Genomic DNA, 19,068 nt, shown 5'->3' with positions numbered 1-19,068 from the left:
CAGATTTAGATGAAGTACCTTTTACCTCACGTACTTAAGTTGCTGCGAATAGGGATCCAAAGGTTTTTTCATCATGACTAACATTTTACGCTTATTTAAATCCGACCTTTCCGCTGCTTTTGTAAACAAATTGTGCGTTCATAAATTGTTTTAAATGCAACACAGTTCTTAAGTTATCTCGTAACATAGCTGTGTGTCCTATGTTCAAATAAATATTTTTTGTTGTTGAGGGAGTTTTGAACTTTTTGGTTTAAAATATCAGTTGATATTCTATTATTGTTTTCAATTATCGATCTTATTTACGTTTGTTAAACAGTTTATTTTATCATTTATTTAACATTAGAAATTATTTTAAGTTTATTCTTAAGTTACTTAACAACATAGTTGAACGTACTACGTTCAAATAAATATTTTTTTATAGGGGAACCTTTTGTAGGTATAGCATTGTTAGTTGGAAAACATTTTATTAGAAATTAATAAATAGGTACGTAACTAAATAGTGTAAAAGCAGTAAAAACACATTTTTTGAACAGTTAATTTTTATTGAGTTGTGATAAATTTAATACCTGCATGAATATTTTTATAATTGAAATAAAACTTATCATAAATATCACAAAGTACTGAACAAATTAAAATGAGGCAAAATAAAATCTTAATTGGAGAACAAATTTTTTTAACGAACGTTTATACTGCTTGAGATGATGATTTTTGTCTGGCTTTAATTGTCATCCTAATCTTTATCAGATTTAGATGAAGTACCTTTTACCTCACGCACTAAACTGTCTGCGAAACCAGATTCAAAGGTTTTTTTTTTTGGAGAATAATCAAGTCCAACCTTTCCGCTGTTTTTGTAAACAAATTGTTTTTAATTGATTTAGCAAAAAACCTTCTGTTTTTCAAATATTAGTCTTTTTAGTTTTTGGGTACGCTTGATTGAAATCTCAGTAGCATCTAGTTGAGCTAAATGTTATTTATTGTGAGAATTGTGTAGTTGCGAAAAAATAGTCATACTTCTTTAACTACAAATAAAGTATTTATTTAATTATTGCATAATACAATTCCAGCTACCGGCAAGAATCGAGGGTCCTACATTCAAATAAATATTTCTTCTTTTGTTGAGGGAGTTTTGAACTTTTCAGTTCAAAATATTTCAGCCGTTTAAATGCAAAACTCACTCTTTGACTATCAGTTAGTTCTTTAATAAAATAGAAATTTAGCTTTTCAAAATGGATTATTGCTTATTATTTTGAGTTTTGCATCCGATTTATGTAAATCTTTGTAATAGTCTAAATCCTTAAAACAAACCAAAATAAATGAAAACAATTAAAAAATGATTAGGTGCAAGTTAAAGTCGCATAATTATGTTGAAACAAAATTCTTTTGCAAACCAAACAGTGAGTTTTGGGTCAAACTTGAAATTTTTGTATGTTTTTTTGTATTAAGGAATGAATTTTGTAAAAAAAACAATAAAGTCTGGAATAGTTTCTTAAATTCTAAATGGACACCGCGGGAAAGTCATTTTTCGACTTTTGGCAAAGAGTGAGTTTTGAATTTAGACGGCTCATTTATTTGCTATTAATATTTTTATTTATCGGTTTTATTTACGTTTGTTAGACAGTTTATTTAATTAAAATTATTCAAGACATTTATAATAAAGAAGACTTGAAATTATTTTTTGATTGCAACACTGTTCATAAGTTACTTCGCAAAAGGCGAGGGCCCTACGATTAAGTAAATATTTTTTTGTTAAGGGACTTTTCTTAGTTATATCATTGTTGGTTTATTGGAGAGCTTTTTTGAGAAATTAGTAAGTGCGTGAATAAATGCTACAAAAGCAGTAAATGCACATTTTTTAGCAGTTAATTTTGACTGGGTTATGATAAATTTAATACATGCATGAATTTTTTTATAATTGAAATAAAACTTAAAAATACTATCACCTATTGATCGAGGATGGGAAATAAAAAACTCATCAAATTGTTTTAAATAGACGAGTATATTATCTATTTATCTTCCTACACGTAATTAATTATTATTGCTTTACACTTTTTGTTTTGGGACTTCTGTGAAAGAGATACTTTTCAAGAATTATGATTGGAGATTCAAATGTTAAGCACAAAATGAGCGATAAACCTAACGTAAACATAAAATCTCCCCAAAAAAGATGCATCTGTAAAATAAAAATTAGTAAAAACTTCAAATTTGGTAAATAGCTACCATTCCAATTGTGGAGAATTTTATATTGTTTCTTAGCATTGAATTTCTGCATATATTGATAGCAAAATGTATCAGGTACATGGAGTAAGAGAGCTTTGTCAAAAATTGGAAAACTGACCAAGAAAGAAATGTATCAATCGGTTTCCCATAGCCACTAACACACAAGAAAATTACTCCAACAACTGCCACAGCCCAAGCTGGGCGATTGAAAGCCAAGAACATTGAATCTCCCCATCTGTCTTCTTCTGTTGCCACATTCAGTGGATAACCAGCCCACACACAAGCTACCAAACCGGTTATAAACACTAACCAAAGTGTTATAACGTGCCACTGAAATTTTTATTTAACTTATGATTTAGCAAACACTAACAGCATTACTGATTTTAAATGAATTCTGATCTTGTTTGTTTTAATCCTGTATATGAAATAACCTGCAAGCATTCCAATAACGTAAGGACCAAACCGTGCGTATGTTGCATCATAATAATAATTGCCAAAATCTAGCGCATCTCTAGAAAATTATTTATTACTTTTAAGTCCCAATAAAATCACGTTTCTCTTACTTATTTGCTAACATTCCAGGTCTGAAATGTTTCACGTAACCAATCACAAACGGCGAAACACATCCCATAATTGTTAAGAACCCTAAACTACCTAAACCAATCTTAGGCCACTTCCACAATGGTAAAAGAATGATTGGTGACAAGACAAATAATTGCATATCAACTTGCAGGTACCAAGCTTGAGGCAAACACTAAAATTTGTTTCCTATTTTAAGAGTTTAGTTTTTCCAAGCGTTCTTACTGTTCCATTTTGCACATAATTGCTTATATACAGGAGACTGCTCCACCAGCCTGTTTCGCACGAGTCAACTAGCAACAAATCAACAAATTTCCACAAAGGTCCAGTTGCAAAGTAATTTAGGAGATAAATGTGTATCAGTCCCATTATAAAGTATGCAGGAGTTAGTCGGAGATATCTATGAAGGTAGAAAAGTAACACGTTGAATTTTGCTCCTTTGTCCATTGATTTCAAAAATGTGTAAACTGTTACAAGACCTCCAACTGTGAAAAATGTATCAACGGAGACTGTGGCTCCCACTATAAACATGTTGGCGGGATCATTGAGCCACTGTAAAAAAATGTTAAGTATTTACAATACAGGCTGATTTTTTTAGGGCCCACATTAGAAACTTAAATTATTTTCGAAATGGCTGTATTCTAGAACTACTAGAAATTTGTGCCAAGTTTGAAACTGTAGTAATAGTAACCAACTATTTTTATTATGTTTTTGAATTTGTACCCTACTTGTTAGTAAATATCTGTCATAGTTTTTGACGTATGTCAATTTTTTTATACAAATTTTTATTTGCAGGGGTTAAAAGATAAAAAATTTTATATGCAGGCCCTAAAAAAATCACCCTGTATAGTACAGTAACATACATCTGCTAGAGTAAAGAAATTAGATAATGGTGCACTCATTGCATTTGAAAAATCATGCCCAACGATAACCCACATCATACTCAAAGCCTTAATTCCATTTAGACAAAGCAATTGTTCCGAATTTTTGCTCGAACGGAAGAGTTTTCGACCGTTGAAGAGAAAGGAAAACGCAATCAATAGTTCATGATAAGGTTCTATAAGATAATGATGAGTAGTGAAAATCGTAGAAACGTTCTTACCTTTTTTGAAGTAGTGTAAAGCTATGTCATAGCTAGTTGACACTATTACGATACACAAGAAAATTGCTAAAATAGTTATGGTCACAATAGCTCCTACTGATAACTCCGGTTCAGTGGCTTTAGAATAGCAGAGCTCTTCTGTGAATTTTAAAAGACCAGGCATTTCAGTTGCTGACATACTGCTAGGTATACAGGCACCAAACAAAAGTCCTACAGCATCGCTCTCTGACGTTCTGAGTCCTCGATTTAGAGAAAGTTTCTAAAATTTATCATTTATATTTTCAAGATTTTTTTTATATTTGAGACTTACAATAGGAGGCTTAAAACTGTGGGTACGATTATTAAATTTTTTGAAATATTTTTCTGTTTTTTTGCTCAATGATAAAGTCCCTAAACAATACTTTCCATAAATATTGTTATACTCGATGTTGTAGCATTCGTCAAAACTTCCCAGATTCACTATTTTGCCTTCTAAAATTCCACTTGGAAATTTCGCCCAAGCATCCAACACTAGAACCAACTTTGTTTCTCCTGAATTTTAGTAAAAATTAACTCACTCTTAATTTGTGCAAAATTGGCTTCATCTGAATCGCCCAGTTTGGTTTTAATGCGAGTGGTTATTTCTTTTCTGTTTACGACCTCGTTATCAAAATCATCGTAGATATCACAAAACACAGAAGTAATCAAAAACAAAAATAAAATATTGCTTTTGAAACACATGATTTTGAGAGTATTTCTGATTCAGACTGACTAGCATGTCTGTTTTCATCTGCCTTTAATTGTTGCCTTAATCCTTATCAGATTTTTATGAAGTACCTTTTTCCTTAGGTACTTTGCTTGGTGAGGATTAAATCTTGTCGGGGAACAGAAAAAAAAGGAAGTATGTTTTATCGTGAGATTTGGGAATCAAAGGTTCTTGTAAAATATAGCCAAGTAATTTAAAAACGTTTGTGGAAAAAAATAGCCTGCCTTTGTCATTAGTTTCTCTACAAATCTTCTACCGTTCTACATAAAGCCTATATGTAATTTTCGTTTAATGGTTATAGTTAACATTTAAAACTTTATAGATAACAGATAAGGTGAAGTATCAAACGTTTAAGAGAAGTTGTTTAATTGTAATTTTTTGATTTCAAGATTTGACTCTTGAGATTATTATTTCTGGCAATTGAAAAGGAACGTATCTAAGTAAAGAAGCTGCGAAGACAGATTCTCTAATAAAGGGTTCTAAAAGTTTAATCACACTCAAGCACAGATTATATTAGTATTTTTCTTTATTTCGTCATTTCTAAAAGTTTTGTCTATAACTAACTACAACACTCATTGATTCAACTGTTTGCAAGGCAAACAAATGTAGCATTATGAAAATAAATTAGAAAATTTTTGCCATAAATGTCTTAATATATTTAAAAACAAAACAATACATGATCCTTTTTTTGTAGATAGGAAATATACAATACATGTTATTATAGTAATTGTTTTTATTTTGTAAACATCATTCATTTAAACAATGAATGATAACATAAGAAGATATGTTTCTGAAAATTTGATAACAATCTCCTGCGTAAACGACTTAAATTTTTGTAGTTGGAACTGGTGAAACAGTTTTGACGTTACCAAAAAATATCTATAAACTAAGCTACAACTAAGTTGATGATTCTGTTTCAAATGTTTTTGTTATTGTTTTAAAGAAATATGAGCCTTTTAAATATTTTTTTAATTTTTAATTTATTTTATTTATTTAAAGCACAGCGTTTATAAATGCAACTTTCAAAAAAGCGCATTTTTTAAAGTGTCCATGGCAACACGAATAACCTAAGAAACGTGAAGTATAAATGGCAACTTTTAATGATTTTTTTTATAACTATGCGAAGCAATTCCATGACAACGGAAGGTATACTGATCTGAGATCTCACATTATATTATTTCCAATTTTTGTAATATTAATATGAGTATTTGTGATTTCAAAGTGTACCAATAAAAAAATTACGTATAGTATTCGTGGATAACTGGTCTTTGCTCTAATTTGAGAACTCTAGCTAAGCTGTCGTGTTCGAAAAGTTGCGCGTGTTTCAAGGACCTCAAGAAACATGAAGTATAAATGGCAACTTTTTAATGATTTTTTATTACAATGCCAATCAATTCCATGACAAGGTAAGGTTTAGAAATCTCATATTACATTATTTTCAATTTTTTTATATTAATATCAGTATTTGTGATTTCAAAGTGTATCAATAAAAAATAAAGTTAAGTATTCGTGGACAACTGGTCTTTGCTCTATTTAGAGCACTCCGGCTACGCCGTCGTGCTTGAAAAGTCTCACCTGTTTTAAGGACCTCAATACCTGTTTATACTTTAAGATACCAGTTATATACAATAGATCAACATTTTAAAAACCATGTTGAAACATTAAAAATAATGTTCTTTCAGGTTGTTTACATCTATCTCAGGGAAATAAGTTTGAAACAAATAACTAGGTTATTTATATATTCGCTACACTACTTATACAAAAAAAATGTTTCTAATGATTTAGTCCAGTTTTGTCTTTTCAGTTTACTACGTCGTTAACGAATTCATTGTGAATACCGATCACATAGAGTTGAGTTTAACAAAAACAGAAAAAACGAAATTTTGGTTTTGGAACACATATTTACTCGTTCTTTATACCGTCTTTCTACACTGCTTGAGATAGCAATATTATAGGATAAAAATAACCACCAGCTTTAAAACATGAAAATTGGTGTTCAATTTGTTTCAGTCAAAAAGTTTAAAAAAAAATTGCAATCAATTTTATTAAAAATTTTTAATAAAAATATTTTGATGACTAGGGCTTTTAAAATTATTAAACTTAATTGTTTACGAAGACATTTATTAATACTGTAGCATAAATTTCATTTAAAAATAACTGTTACATTGTAAGGAGATTTTCAAATTTTCATTAAATAATTTTGACTTAACCTGCTCTGACTTGACATCAGAGGTTTTACTTAATAGAAATGCTGGGAACTTTCAAAGAGCGAACTGGATAAGGATAAATAAATATTCAAACCGACATGAAAATGCACCTACGAAATAAATTTTTACTACAATAAAGGTTATGTTCCAAAGTGACATAATTATATATCTGATACCTAATCAAAATAATAAATATTCCTATCTTCAAATTTTAAATAGTTTATATAACATGTCAGTAACATAAATGTTCTAAAAATATAAAAACCCAGTCATCCCACTTGTAGACAACGATTTTACATCTAATCGAAATAGATACTTCATACAAACCAGATAGTAATTGGGACAGTCATTAATACCAGATAACATTTACATTTACATCAGTCTGAAATACTCTTAAGACCTACTAATGTTTTGAAAACTAAAATCTATTTTTTTTTGTTGCTAACTCCAGAATTTTGTAATAGTGACACTGCCAATATTTCAATTAAAACTTTCGTATTCTATGTATTTACCTGTTACAATCAGATATGTAATCGTGGGGAACAGTATAAAATTCTCCAATATTGTAATGGTAAGTGGTCATCAATTTTCAAATAATGTTTCGTAAAGTAAAATTGTTATTTTCTAGATGCATGACTTTTGATTCTGTGCTTAACTTTCGCATCTTAAGTTATAATTTTTTAAGGGCCGGTTTATAGTTGTAAGAATTTAATTCGTTGTTTAAAGGTAACAATGCGAATGAACCATTTACCTTTGTTCAATTTGGTCACGTGAACAGTTAATCACGCATTTAATTACGAATTAAATTAACGGCACGGCGCTTCTGCAAACCGGTTTTAAGAAGGTATCTTTTTCCTCTATTAGAACGTTATAAATATTTATAAAAAAATATATAACACTTAAAAAGATAAATGATTTGGCGATGTGTTTACGAACAACATTTTGTTTTTTTTAAAAGACGGTCATCTTTTCTGATTACCCTAGGTTTTTAATATCTGTTAGTTAATCAATAATTTATGTTCGAATATTAGAGAGATTTTAAACAATGGTTATTTATTTATTGTTTTAGAAAGCATTTTATCCACGCAAGAATGTTTAAACACAAGGGCGTCAGCCCTATTAAGTCTTAAGAGGACAAAATGTGACTGAAACACGAATCCAATACAACGTTTACACAATTACCACATTAACAAAATGGAATTAATCGAAGTTAAACTAAAAATATTCGTATTCGTAAAATGAAACTTAGCAGGCTTTGTCTGGTAGTCATAATTACTAGTGCTATGTCACTAGTGGAATAAAGTTACTTTATTTCACTAGTAGATAATAATTGCACTTTATATGCTTCATTAAGTGGGGATAAACTGTAATTATAATGTGAGTGTGTATAAATGGATAAGAAGAGGATATAGACAAAGAATTTCATTTAAAAAATGATTAATTTAAAAATGTTTGTTGAAGTGACAAAAAAGTTTATACCACTTAGCTGCGAGTACTTTTAGATAATTTTTATTCTGTAAGATATAAGAACTACGAGAGCAGTTTGATTATTATTGTTCTTAACGTGAAGGTTATTTTGCAGCGAAAAAACGAAATCTTTGTTACTGTCTGTATTAACTTTGAGACCTATGTTCAAAAATCAGAAAATGTTATCCTTCCAAGTCGTTTATTTCTATGTTAAATAACATAATTTCTGAACTACTCTAGTTAAGATGCTAACAAAGCACTAAAGATGTGGCAAGAAAAGGTTTAAGAAAAAAGAACTTATTGTTTTGTAATAAAAACTATATTATAAATAAAAAATATATTATAAGAAATAATAAATATTATAAATAATTATTAAATATATTAAAATAACTTTTAATTACGTATAGGAAATTAGTAATTACAATTGTACGTAATTAATATTTTCACTGTTTAACACTTTTTGTTTTGGGGCTTCCCCGAGTACGAAAGAGATACTTTTCTAGAATTATGATTGGAGATTCAAAAGTTAAACATAAAATTAGAGACAAGCCTAACGTAAACATAAAATCTCCCCAAAAGGCGTGCATCTGAAAGATAAGAATTTTACTAAATTTCGATCAAACTTAGGTAAAAACTTACCATTCCAAGATTAGAGAATTTTATATTGTTTCTAGAAACTGCATATCTGACTATAATCACAGTAAAATGTATCAAGTACATGGAGTAGGATAATTTTGTCAAAAACTGAAACACTGACCATGAAAGGAATTTATCAATTGGTCTTCCATAGCCAGAGACACATAAAAAAATTACTCCGACAACTGCCACAGCCCAAGCTGGTCGATTAAAAGCCAAAAACATTGAATTTCCCCATCGATCCTCTTCTGTTGCCTTGTTCAATGGGTAACCAGCCCACACACAGGCCACTAAACCGGTTATAAACACTAACCAAAGCGTTATAACTTGCCACTGCAAAAGTGTTTTTATTTTTAAATTGTAACAAATCTTCAATTATTTACCGCTTTCAAATGAACTTTGATCTTGTTAGTTTTAATTTTGTACAAGAAGTAACCAGCAAGCATTCCAATGACATAGGGACCAAATCTGGCATATGTCGCAGCATAATAATAATAGTTAAAGTCTATCCCATTTCTAGAGAATTATCTATAAATTTTTTATAAGTTCTTTGGTCTTACTTACTTATTGGACAATGCTAGAGGGTGAAAGTGCTTCACATAACCAATCACAAACGGCGATACACATCCAGCAATTATCAAAAAACCTAAGGCACTTAAACCAATTTTTGGCCACCTGAGCAATGGTATAAGAATGATTGGTGATAGGACAAATAACTGCATATCAACTTGCAGGTACCAAGCTTGAGGCAAACACTGAAATTTGTTGCTGAATTTCATTAAGTTTTGTTAAACACACTTACAGTTCCTTCTTGTACATAATTAGTTATGTACAAGAGACTACTCCACCAATTGTTTTTGCACGACTCTACTAAAGTTGTATTAACAGATTTCCACAATGGTCCATTGCCGAAGTGATTTAAGAGATAAATGTGTATCAGGCCAGTTATAAAGTATGCAGGAGTTAGACGGAGATATCTATGAAGGTAGAAAAGTAAAACGTTGAACTTTGCTCCTTTGTCCATTGATTTCAAAAATGTGTAAACTGTTACAAGCCCTCCAACTACGAAAAATGTGTCAACGGAGACTGTGGCTCCTAACATAAACATATTGGCGGGATCATTGAGCCACTGCAATTAAGAATTGTTCAAATTAAGAAATATTTTACTTTACAAAAACATACATCTCCTATACTAAACAAATTAGACAGTGGTGCAGTCATAGCATTTGAATACTCATGACCAATGATAACCCACATCATACTTATTGCCTTGATTCCATTTAAACAAAGCAACTGGTCTGAATTTTTGCTAGAACGGAAGAGTTTTCGACCATTGTTAAGAAAAGAAAATGCAATGAGCAGTTCGTGATACGGTTCTGTAAACCAATTTTGAATAAATATCAACTTTAAAATTTTCTCACCTTTTTTGAAGTAATCTAGAGCAATGCCATAGCTAGTCTGAACAACTACAATTCCCAAAAAAATTGCTAAAATAGTTATGGTCACAATTGCCCCCGCTGATAATTCCGGTTCTGTGGCTTTAGAATAACACAACTCGTCTGTGAATTTTAGTAGGCCAGATATTTCAGTTGCTGACATACTGCTTGGTATACAAGCAGCAAATGTAATTCCTACGGTGTCCTGACCCAAGGCTCTGGGTTCTGGATTTAGGAAAAGTCTCTACAATATGTAATCTTTTAATCTAGCATTCATGAAATTGTTTTACATCTTAGACTTACAGGAGGAGGTTTAAAGTTGTTAGCACCAACTCTTTTGAAGTACTTTTCCGTTTGATTGATGAATGATAAAGTACCTAAACAGTACTTTCCATAAATATTATCATACTCGATGTTGTAGCATTCATCAAAACTTCCCAAATCTATTAATTTGCCCTCTAGTATACCACTTGGAAATTTTGACCAAGCATCCAACACTAGAACCAAGTTCCAAGTATGTTTTTTTAAATTTTTTTCAAAAAACTAGACTTACTTTTGATCAATATAAAGTCGGCTTCATTTGAATCACCCAATTTGGTTTTGATTCGAGCAGCTATTTCTTTTCTGTTTAATACCTGGTTAACGAACTCATCGTTAATATCAGTGGTGTAACTACCACAAAGGAATGAATTTAACAAAAACAAAATGAAAAATAGTTTGGTTTTGAAACACATCATTCTTCTAACAAGTTTTTAGACTGCTTGGGTTGTCGATATTCATCTGGTTTTAATAGTAGTCCTAATCGTTATCAGATTTAGATGAAGTGCCTCCTTCCTTACCGCTTCCTGAGAACCGATATCCACATATTCATTTCGAGGAAACAGAAATGTGTTTTCAAATTTGTCAAAAGTGACCTAAATCTGCAGGTTTTTGCCAAGCGAGTTTTGAGATTTGTGGTGAAAAAGAATGAATTATTTGTTTGAAATGAACATTTTAAGAAAAAATTACTTTGAGAGATTTTTTTGGTAGTTTTAATTTTCATGCCTTTTGAGTTTATTTATCAGTAATGTAGGTATTGTAATGCTAAGTAGGTACTCATACTAACAAGTTTTTGTTGCAAAAATTGAAATATCTTTGTTTATCATTATCTCATTCTCATCTACATTTTATTTTCAGAAATACTTTAGGTATCGTTAGCTTGTATACATTCTAAGAAAACGATTGATTATTATTTTCGTAAAAAGGAATTAAATGCAGTTTTACGTCAATGTTTTATGGTTCACAAACTGTGCGTGTGGCTTTTGCAGATCTATATTAGTTTGGCTTATTATCTCTTTTTCAACCCAAATACTAATTATTTACCTTTTATAATTGATTTTCTAATCAATGCGGTGAGTAAATAAACAACGGGAAAAAGGTCATCTTTCTTCTTTTTTTACTAGTTTTTTTGAATAAATTTGGACAATTTGCCCAAAACCAAATTTCAACAATGTAAGAATAATTTATTTTTTTAAATCTTCCATGTAGTTATCACGGATACATAATAATAAACTTTTTTGGGAGAAACATTTTAGTCATTAATTTGTATTAATATGAATTTTGTTTCATTTTACGAAATCCGTTTCCTTGACAACTTGCCTCCTGACTACTTTTATACAATGTGTTTTTAAATGATTCTCACCTAGTTAACTTTGAAACTGGTTTACGTGTAAGAAAATTGTGTCGCTCTGCTCAATTGAATTTTCTGTCAATAAATATGAAAACTGTCAGTTGTGAAATTCACAAATTGTCAATTATTTAGTTTTAAAAATTTTGTTAAAATCCAACTAAATTGTTACACTGTGTAAGAAAACACTTATTGGCAAAGCTTATTTCTGAATTAGAGATTTAATAAGTGGAGAATGGTAATATTCAGTGTCTAAATGCCTGTCATTAATTCTATAAAGCGGCATTTCTGATGTTACATGGGAAATTTACAGACGACTTGATGAGAATCATTTAAAAACACATTGTATTGTTATTAAACAACGATTAAACAACTAGCAAACTTTATCGTTCTTAGCGTATTTCACGAAACCCAAGGCAAATTATTTTACAAATGTTTTGATTGGCTTACGTTCACAATCCCTACTATTTTATCAAATTGTCATTTGATCAATCGATTTTAGAAACACACATAACAGGAAAAGTGTTACTATGTTTTATAATTGCTCTGCTACAAAAATTCAAAAAGTAAAGAAAATAAAGAGGCAATAAAGTAAATAAATTAAAAAAAAATTGTGACGTTCGTTGAGAAAGACTGTATCACACTATACAGGGTGTTCGTTTTTCGAGCTCCGCCCTTGGTATTTCAGTTATTATAAGAGATACGAGATCGGTTAAATTAGGGCAAAGTTGCGCATCCTGAACAATTATCTGAAAGAAATTTTGATGTCATTTTTAGTTTTTGAATTACTGAGAAAAATAAAAAAATTGTAATTTTCGTTTTAATTTTTTTAAGCGAAAACCAAAAGAACTAAACGTTTTTAAGAAGGTCATTCTTTAAGCACTTTTTTACAAGAAATCCAAATCTGTCATCGCCTTTTCAAAAGCGTTCTTGACGTCAGAGTTACATCACTCAACTTTGTTTTTTTTTGAGAAACCATGTTCGCTTTTTAAATTTTTTTAAAGTCTTTTTGTTCCTGATTACAACGATGTATCACATGATATAATCTAATCTTACATGTTGATTAAAATTTAAAAAAGCGTTTTTGCAAAGAAAAACCAAAGTTAAGTGTTGTAACTCTGACATCAAGAACGCCTTGGAAAACAGTATGACTCATTTAGTATGACTGATTGAGATTCCTTATAAAAAAGTACCTGAAGAATGTCTTAGTTAAAAACGTCTAGTTCGTTTGGTTTTCGCTTGAAAAAATAAAAACAAAAATTAAAAAAATTACAAATTTTTGTTTTTTTCCAATAATTCAAAAAGTAAAAATGCTACATCAATTTTTTTTTCAGATAAATTTAAACCACCTCATATATCACGAAAAACAAACACCCTGTATACTTCTTAAATTCTCGATTCATTTACTATCATATAATTCTGACAAGTTAAATGCTGTAGTTAACAGTGTTAACAGGAAGCGAATAAATAACTCAGATTTTTATAACAAATTTATTCTAATAATTTATGTATGTACAGCAGAAATACGAGTATATTACTTATATTTTTATACATAATTAGTTATTGCTTTACACTTTTTGTTTTGGGGCCTCTATGGAAAAGATATTTTTCCAAAATAATAATTGGAGATTCGAAAGTTGAGCACAAGATCATAGACAAGCCCAAGGTAAACATAAAATCTCCCCAGAAGGCATGCATCTAGAAAAACAACAATTTTACAAAATACCACATGTAAATTACCCACTACTTACCATAGCAAGATTGGAGAATTTTATATTATTCCTCAAGAGTGCATATCTGACTGTGATAACAGCAAAATGTACCAAGTACATAGAATACGAAACTTTCGTCAAAAATTGGAACACTGACCAAGAAAGGAACTTATCAATAGGTCCCCCATAACCAGCCACACACAAGAAAACTACTCCTACAACTGCCACAGCCCAAGCTGGTCGATTAAAAGCTAAAAACAGGGAATTTCCCCATCGATCATCTTTGGAGGCATTTAGTGGAAAACCGGCCCACACACAGGCCACTAAACCGGTCAGAAGCACCAACCAAAGCGTGATAACTTGCCACTGCAAAGTGTTTTTAGTTTTTCACTTGTTACAAATCTTAAATACTTTACCATTTTCAAATTAACTTTGATCTTGTTGGTTTTAATTTTGTACAATAAGTAACCAGCAAGCATTCCAATTACATATGGTCCGAATCTGGCATACGTTGCAGCGTAATAATAATTCATAAATTCGTTAGTGTCACTAAAAAATTAATTACTAATTTTTATATAGTTGCTAATAATACGAGTGCGAAAACACAAGCCTAAAGCCCGAGGACTGTCGTTATACATGACACCCAAGAACTTTAAGAATTTTCGCATACGTATTATTATTTTTTTTTGTTGGAACATTTTAATTTAAAACCCGTTGCCATGGAAAGCATGTTTTGAAATAGTAAAAATAGTCATATATTAAAACGCCTAAAAAGTTACCAACAAAAAAGTTATTTTTGTTTTAACGTACTCATTATTTATCATTCCGCCCCCTAAGTGCTTGACGTAACCAATCACAAACGGCGATACACATCCCATGATTGTTAAGAAACCTAAAGCACCTAAACCAATTTTGGGCCACCTGAACAACGGTATGAGAACAAGTGGTGACAAGACAAATAATTGCATATCCACTTGGAGGTACCAAGCTTGAGGCAAACACTGGAATTTTTTTCTTAGTAAACTGAATTTAGTTCTGTTAAAGACACTTACGGTCCCTTTTTGTACATAATTTGTAATGTACAACAGACTACTCCACCAGCCTGTCTCGCACGTATCAACTAACGAAATATCTACAACTTTCCACAAAGGTCCAGTTCCGAAGTGGTTTAAGAGGAAGAGATGGATTAAACCCATTATAAAATAGGCAGGGGTTAGACGAAGATATCTATGGACGTAGAAAAGTAACACATTGAAATTTGCTCCCTTGTCCATTGATTTCAGAAATGTGTAAACTGTTACAAGACCTCCAGCTGTGAAAAATGTATCAACGGAGACTGTGGCTCCCATTATAAACATATTAGCGGGATCGTCTTGCCACTAAAATTGTAAAATTAAGACGTGGTTGTTGTACAATGTTTTCAAAAATGATTGTTAATCAAGCTTCATCTAATGAGTATTGTAGTTTCTCTGTCAAATTTTTGAATTAGCGTTTCACTCACTTTTTTACATTTTCTGGCAAAGTTGTTTCAAGTGTAGGGTTTGTTTTACACATAGCGTTCAAATTTCATAGGTGACTTGATGAACAACCATTTTTGAACACATTGTATTTGTGGTATCTATAACTCACGGTTTTTAAATCAAAGAAATTGGAGATGGGAGCATTAAAAGAATTTGAGTATTCGTGTCCCAGGATAACCCACATCATGCTCAATGCTCTAATTCCGTTCAGACAGAGCAACTGCTCTGAATTTTTGCTCGAACGGAAGAGTTTTCGTCCGTTATGAAGAAACGAAAATGCAATCAACAATTCGTGATAGGGTTCTGTAAAATAATTTCAGTTGACTAACACTATGCAACTAATTTTAATTTTTTATTATTGTTTACGGGATTTTTTTACAGTTTTTAAATTTGTTAAGTTGTATAAATAAATTTCTTGCTACTGTCTTCGCTTTTGGAACTTAGGTTATATACTATTAAAATTATGTTGACAAAAATGAATATTTGATCTATTATTTTTTCTTACAAAGTGAATTACCCTTTGGTAACAAGGTCCATACATCATAACCTATCATCAGTTTTCTTCATAACGCTTTTCCATCATCTGAATATCTTGATGAAAACTTTCCCTTATTCTCCCCTTATAGCACCCAAACTTTTTCAATAAAAGTCTAAATGAGAATGTTAAAAAAATACATTTTGATGGACATTCTGTATTCTTTATAAATATATAAATTTTTCTGCATCATTCAACTTTGATTCCAACTTGTAACAATTTGGTGTTTGACTCGCCCTAAATAAATTTCGCCGCGCTCGTTAATTTTTTTCTATACGGAGTGAGTCTGACAAAAGTATAAGTATAAGTATAAGTATCTTGAAAACTAACAACAGTCGCACCGAATTTAGTGTGTATTAATAAATACTTAATAAGTTTTTCTCTATTTGTGTAATTTTTTTCAGAATTTTTCTACTCTTTCTTCTAATTGAATTTAATTAATTAATGATATTTTCTAGCAAAAAATTGTAATAAATTTTACCACAATAATAACACACTCACCTTTTTTGAAGTAGTTTAGGGCAACATCATAGCTTGTTGAAACTAGCACTATACACAGAAAAATGGCTAAAATTGTTATGGTCACAATCGCCCCCGCTGATAGTTCCGGTTCTGTTGCTTTAGAATAACAAAATTCTTCCGTATAGTTGAAAAGTCCAGGAATTTCCGATGCTGGCAAGGTACTTGGTACACATGCAGCAAAATGAATTCCTGTATACTCGTCACCTAAACCCATTAATCTGGGTTGTGGGTGCAGCAAAATTCTCTAAAATTTTTCGTCTAATACCCGAACTGTCATTTTATACCAACACTTACCGGACGAGGTTTTGCATCGCTAATTCCAAAAGTTTTGAAAAAATTTTCCATTTGGAAACTGAAATGTAAATTTCCCAAGCAATACTTTCCATAAATGTTGTTATATTCGATGGCGTAACATTCGTCAAAACTTCCCAAATCCATTAAATTGCCCTCCATTATACCACTTGGAAATTTAGACCAAGCATCCAACACTAAAAGTAATCATATGTATATATGCTTTGAAACTTATTTTTTCTATTTGGTTTCACAAATTTTTGATTGTGAAACTGAAAGTAGTTTCACAAAGAGAATTTGTACAACTCCTTTTAGTAAATTTTTAGGAGTTGTATTGGCAGTACTGGTCTGGGTGTCATCAGTCATCACTGTAATTTAGTGTGTGATCTGTCATCAACGTCAAGTCTTTTATAGATAAAGACCGAATAATTAACAAAATTAAGAGGAAATAGTTTGAACAGATTTTGATAAATTAAACTAAACAAAAACAATCGACAAAAATAGAAAGTAGAAAAAATTGTATATTACCCTCGTTTTATAGGACTTAATTATGGTACTCATTTTATTGGAGCACTCTTTCGTCGTGCTCCAAAACCATTAGAACGTCTCATAAATTTTATTTAATAATATGCTATTAAAATACAACTTACTTTTAATATATGCAGCAATGGCTTCATTTGAGTCACCCAATTCAGTTTTGATTCGGGCACTTAACTCTTTTCTATTCACCACCACTTCAAAAAATTCATCGTAAATGTTGGTAAAGTTACTATCACAAAGTATAGGAGTTAGCAACAGAAAGCAAAAACCAATTTTGGTCTTCCAAAACATGTTGCTTTAGAACGAGTATTACAGACTGATAGGAACTACAATTTTCATCTCGTATTAATAATTGTTCCAATCATTATCTGATTTGTATGAAGTACTTTCTTACGCATGTAAGTACTTCAATTGCTTTGTAATAATTCTTTGAAAAGGGTTTTCTGATAAGTAAACAATTTTGCAATATTTTGTAAAATTTTTTTTTACATTTTATTAGTATTATTTAATTTTTATTCATTTTTAATACAGGGTACACTATGGCTTGTTATCTAGTTGATTTTATATGATTGTGAGAGTACGAGGAAATTAATAAAATTGAGAATAAACAAAGAAATGTCAAATTTTGCAATAAAAATCTAATAATCTCCTTATTATTAGGATAAAATTTAGTTTGTCATTACTCATTATGCTATAATATGAATCACATCATTATCAATTTAGTTTAATCTTTGAAAATCTCTTGTCATCAAAAAATATGTTGTTACTTTGGACATGTTAGGTACTTTGGTCTAGATTTTTCACAAAATTGTTTAACACACCCAGTAATAGAAATACAAAAACTGTACCAAAAAGTAATAAAACATGCTTAAAATTTAGAGCTTTATTGAATCTGTTTTCAAAATTTTTGGGACTTTTGTAAAAAAATCAGCTAAACTGTCTTTTATGAACACTATCAGTAGAAGTGAATTTTTCTTGAAAGAAACTTATTACCAGTTAAACTTTTTACAACCTACAATTAGAGCCACATTTGTAAAATTTAAAAAACGAGCAGGAAAATAAAATACAAATTGATGACAAACGGGACACAAAGAAGAACTAACATTTTTATTGTTGAACAATTCTGCTAATATAAAAAACACTAATTTCAACAATTACTTTTGAAATAAAAGTTGGAACTTGTTAAAACTGTTAAAACTGCGGAACCGAAGAACAAGACAATGTGTAACGGCACATGACGGACGGGACAAAATAATCTTGTGTATGGAAATAACTCAAAAAAATTGTTCCGAGAGGTTTAAGTTATTAAATACTTTACCAATATCAAAATCATTGTGGAAATTAAAAATTCTTGGTCTCGATACGTGTAAAGAAATACATGATGTTCCATTAAAAAAAATGAGTTATTCAACTTTCAAGTAAAAGTCTACTGCTAAAACTATACAATATTTTGAGTTTTACTGTGGCAAAGTTGTAGGAAAATATTTATTGGCGACTTTGCAGTGATTTTTAAAAAACATTTTAAAAAATGTAACTTTGGTTCACCGGTTAGTTTGTGGACTTTAAGTTGCTCTATCGGATAATGAAAACGGCATGGCAATATTTTAAATAATAAAAAAGTTATAAACGGATTACCAATCCCTGAGTCACCTTGTATACCTACACTCGTTCCGGAATTTGGGTTTCACGTAAATCTTGATTACGTACCATTATATAAAAAGATATTGTCATTTAGAGAAGGTTTTATGCGTTGAATTAAATTTCTTATTAAATTGTCCTATTGGTCTAAAATGAATTTGCAACACGGAAAATAGTAATAATGTAAGTTTATGCTAGGTTTTCAAATTCATTGTTCATTTTTTTAAGCCGCTGATCACTAATTGCATTTTGCAT

General features: G+C 30.5%; 4 protein-coding genes across 9 annotated transcripts in view; 1 reads left to right on the top strand and 3 right to left on the bottom strand.

Moving 5' to 3' along the window:
- sick (sickie) overlaps positions 1-19,068 on the top strand; it is a 269,698-nt gene that overhangs the window by 105,274 nt on the left and 145,356 nt on the right. The gene's annotated exons all lie outside the window — the stretch shown is intronic.
- On the bottom strand, positions 1,984-4,656 carry LOC107398732 (nose resistant to fluoxetine protein 6-like). Its single transcript, XM_015983915.2, has 9 exons — positions 4,456-4,656; positions 4,209-4,408; positions 3,899-4,157; positions 3,660-3,853; positions 3,022-3,348; positions 2,781-2,971; positions 2,596-2,728; positions 2,218-2,547; positions 1,984-2,170 (listed from the first exon to the last, which is right to left on the bottom strand). Exons 1-9 carry the CDS (start codon positions 4,616-4,618, stop codon positions 2,033-2,035), a joined length of 1,935 nt encoding a protein of 644 aa, XP_015839401.1. The 5' UTR covers positions 4,619-4,656; the 3' UTR covers positions 1,984-2,032.
- LOC135266731 (nose resistant to fluoxetine protein 6-like) lies at positions 8,500-11,166 on the bottom strand. The gene is made up of 9 exons (XM_064357973.1): positions 10,943-11,166; positions 10,693-10,886; positions 10,375-10,633; positions 10,136-10,329; positions 9,756-10,082; positions 9,518-9,708; positions 9,337-9,469; positions 8,957-9,286; positions 8,500-8,904 (listed from the first exon to the last, which is right to left on the bottom strand). Exons 1-9 carry the CDS (start codon positions 11,124-11,126, stop codon positions 8,761-8,763), a joined length of 1,956 nt encoding a protein of 651 aa, XP_064214043.1. The 5' UTR covers positions 11,127-11,166; the 3' UTR covers positions 8,500-8,760.
- LOC100141690 (nose resistant to fluoxetine protein 6) lies at positions 13,533-17,511 on the bottom strand. The gene is made up of 9 exons (XM_008201399.3): positions 17,286-17,511; positions 16,639-16,832; positions 16,324-16,588; positions 15,397-15,590; positions 14,820-15,146; positions 14,578-14,768; positions 14,184-14,316; positions 13,807-14,133; positions 13,533-13,753 (listed from the first exon to the last, which is right to left on the bottom strand). Exons 1-9 carry the CDS (start codon positions 17,464-17,466, stop codon positions 13,616-13,618), a joined length of 1,950 nt encoding a protein of 649 aa, XP_008199621.1. The 5' UTR covers positions 17,467-17,511; the 3' UTR covers positions 13,533-13,615.

Source organism: Tribolium castaneum, chromosome 7 (assembly GCF_031307605.1).
Source record: "Tribolium castaneum strain GA2 chromosome 7, icTriCast1.1, whole genome shotgun sequence".
In the NCBI taxonomy this organism is placed as follows: domain Eukaryota; kingdom Metazoa; phylum Arthropoda; class Insecta; order Coleoptera; family Tenebrionidae; genus Tribolium; species Tribolium castaneum.
Note: the sequence above shows the minus strand (reverse complement) of the source record. Positions and strands in the feature narration are given on the sequence as shown.

Coding starts and splice junctions, on each gene's coding strand:
- LOC107398732 (XM_015983915.2), bottom strand. CDS start 4,618: ATGTGTTTCAAAAGCAATATTTTATTTTTGTTTTTGATTACTTCTGTG. Junction 4,409..4,455: donor CAATTTTGCACAAATTAAGA/GTGAGTTAATTT, acceptor AGTTGGTTCTAG/TGTTGGATGCTTGGGCGAAA. Junction 2,548..2,595: donor TCAGAATTCATTTAAAATCA/GTAATGCTGTTA, acceptor TAAAAATTTCAG/TGGCACGTTATAACACTTTG.
- LOC135266731 (XM_064357973.1), bottom strand. CDS start 11,126: ATGATGTGTTTCAAAACCAAACTATTTTTCATTTTGTTTTTGTTAAAT. Junction 10,634..10,692: donor ACAACTTTAAACCTCCTCCT/GTAAGTCTAAGA, acceptor TACATATTGTAG/AGACTTTTCCTAAATCCAGA. Junction 9,287..9,336: donor TCAAAGTTCATTTGAAAGCG/GTAAATAATTGA, acceptor ACACTTTTGCAG/TGGCAAGTTATAACGCTTTG.
- LOC100141690 (XM_008201399.3), bottom strand. CDS start 17,466: ATGTTTTGGAAGACCAAAATTGGTTTTTGCTTTCTGTTGCTAACTCCT. Junction 15,147..15,396: donor ATTTCTTTGATTTAAAAACC/GTGAGTTATAGA, acceptor TTACAATTTTAG/TGGCAAGACGATCCCGCTAA. Junction 14,769..14,819: donor ATTATGTACAAAAAGGGACC/GTAAGTGTCTTT, acceptor AAAAAATTCCAG/TGTTTGCCTCAAGCTTGGTA.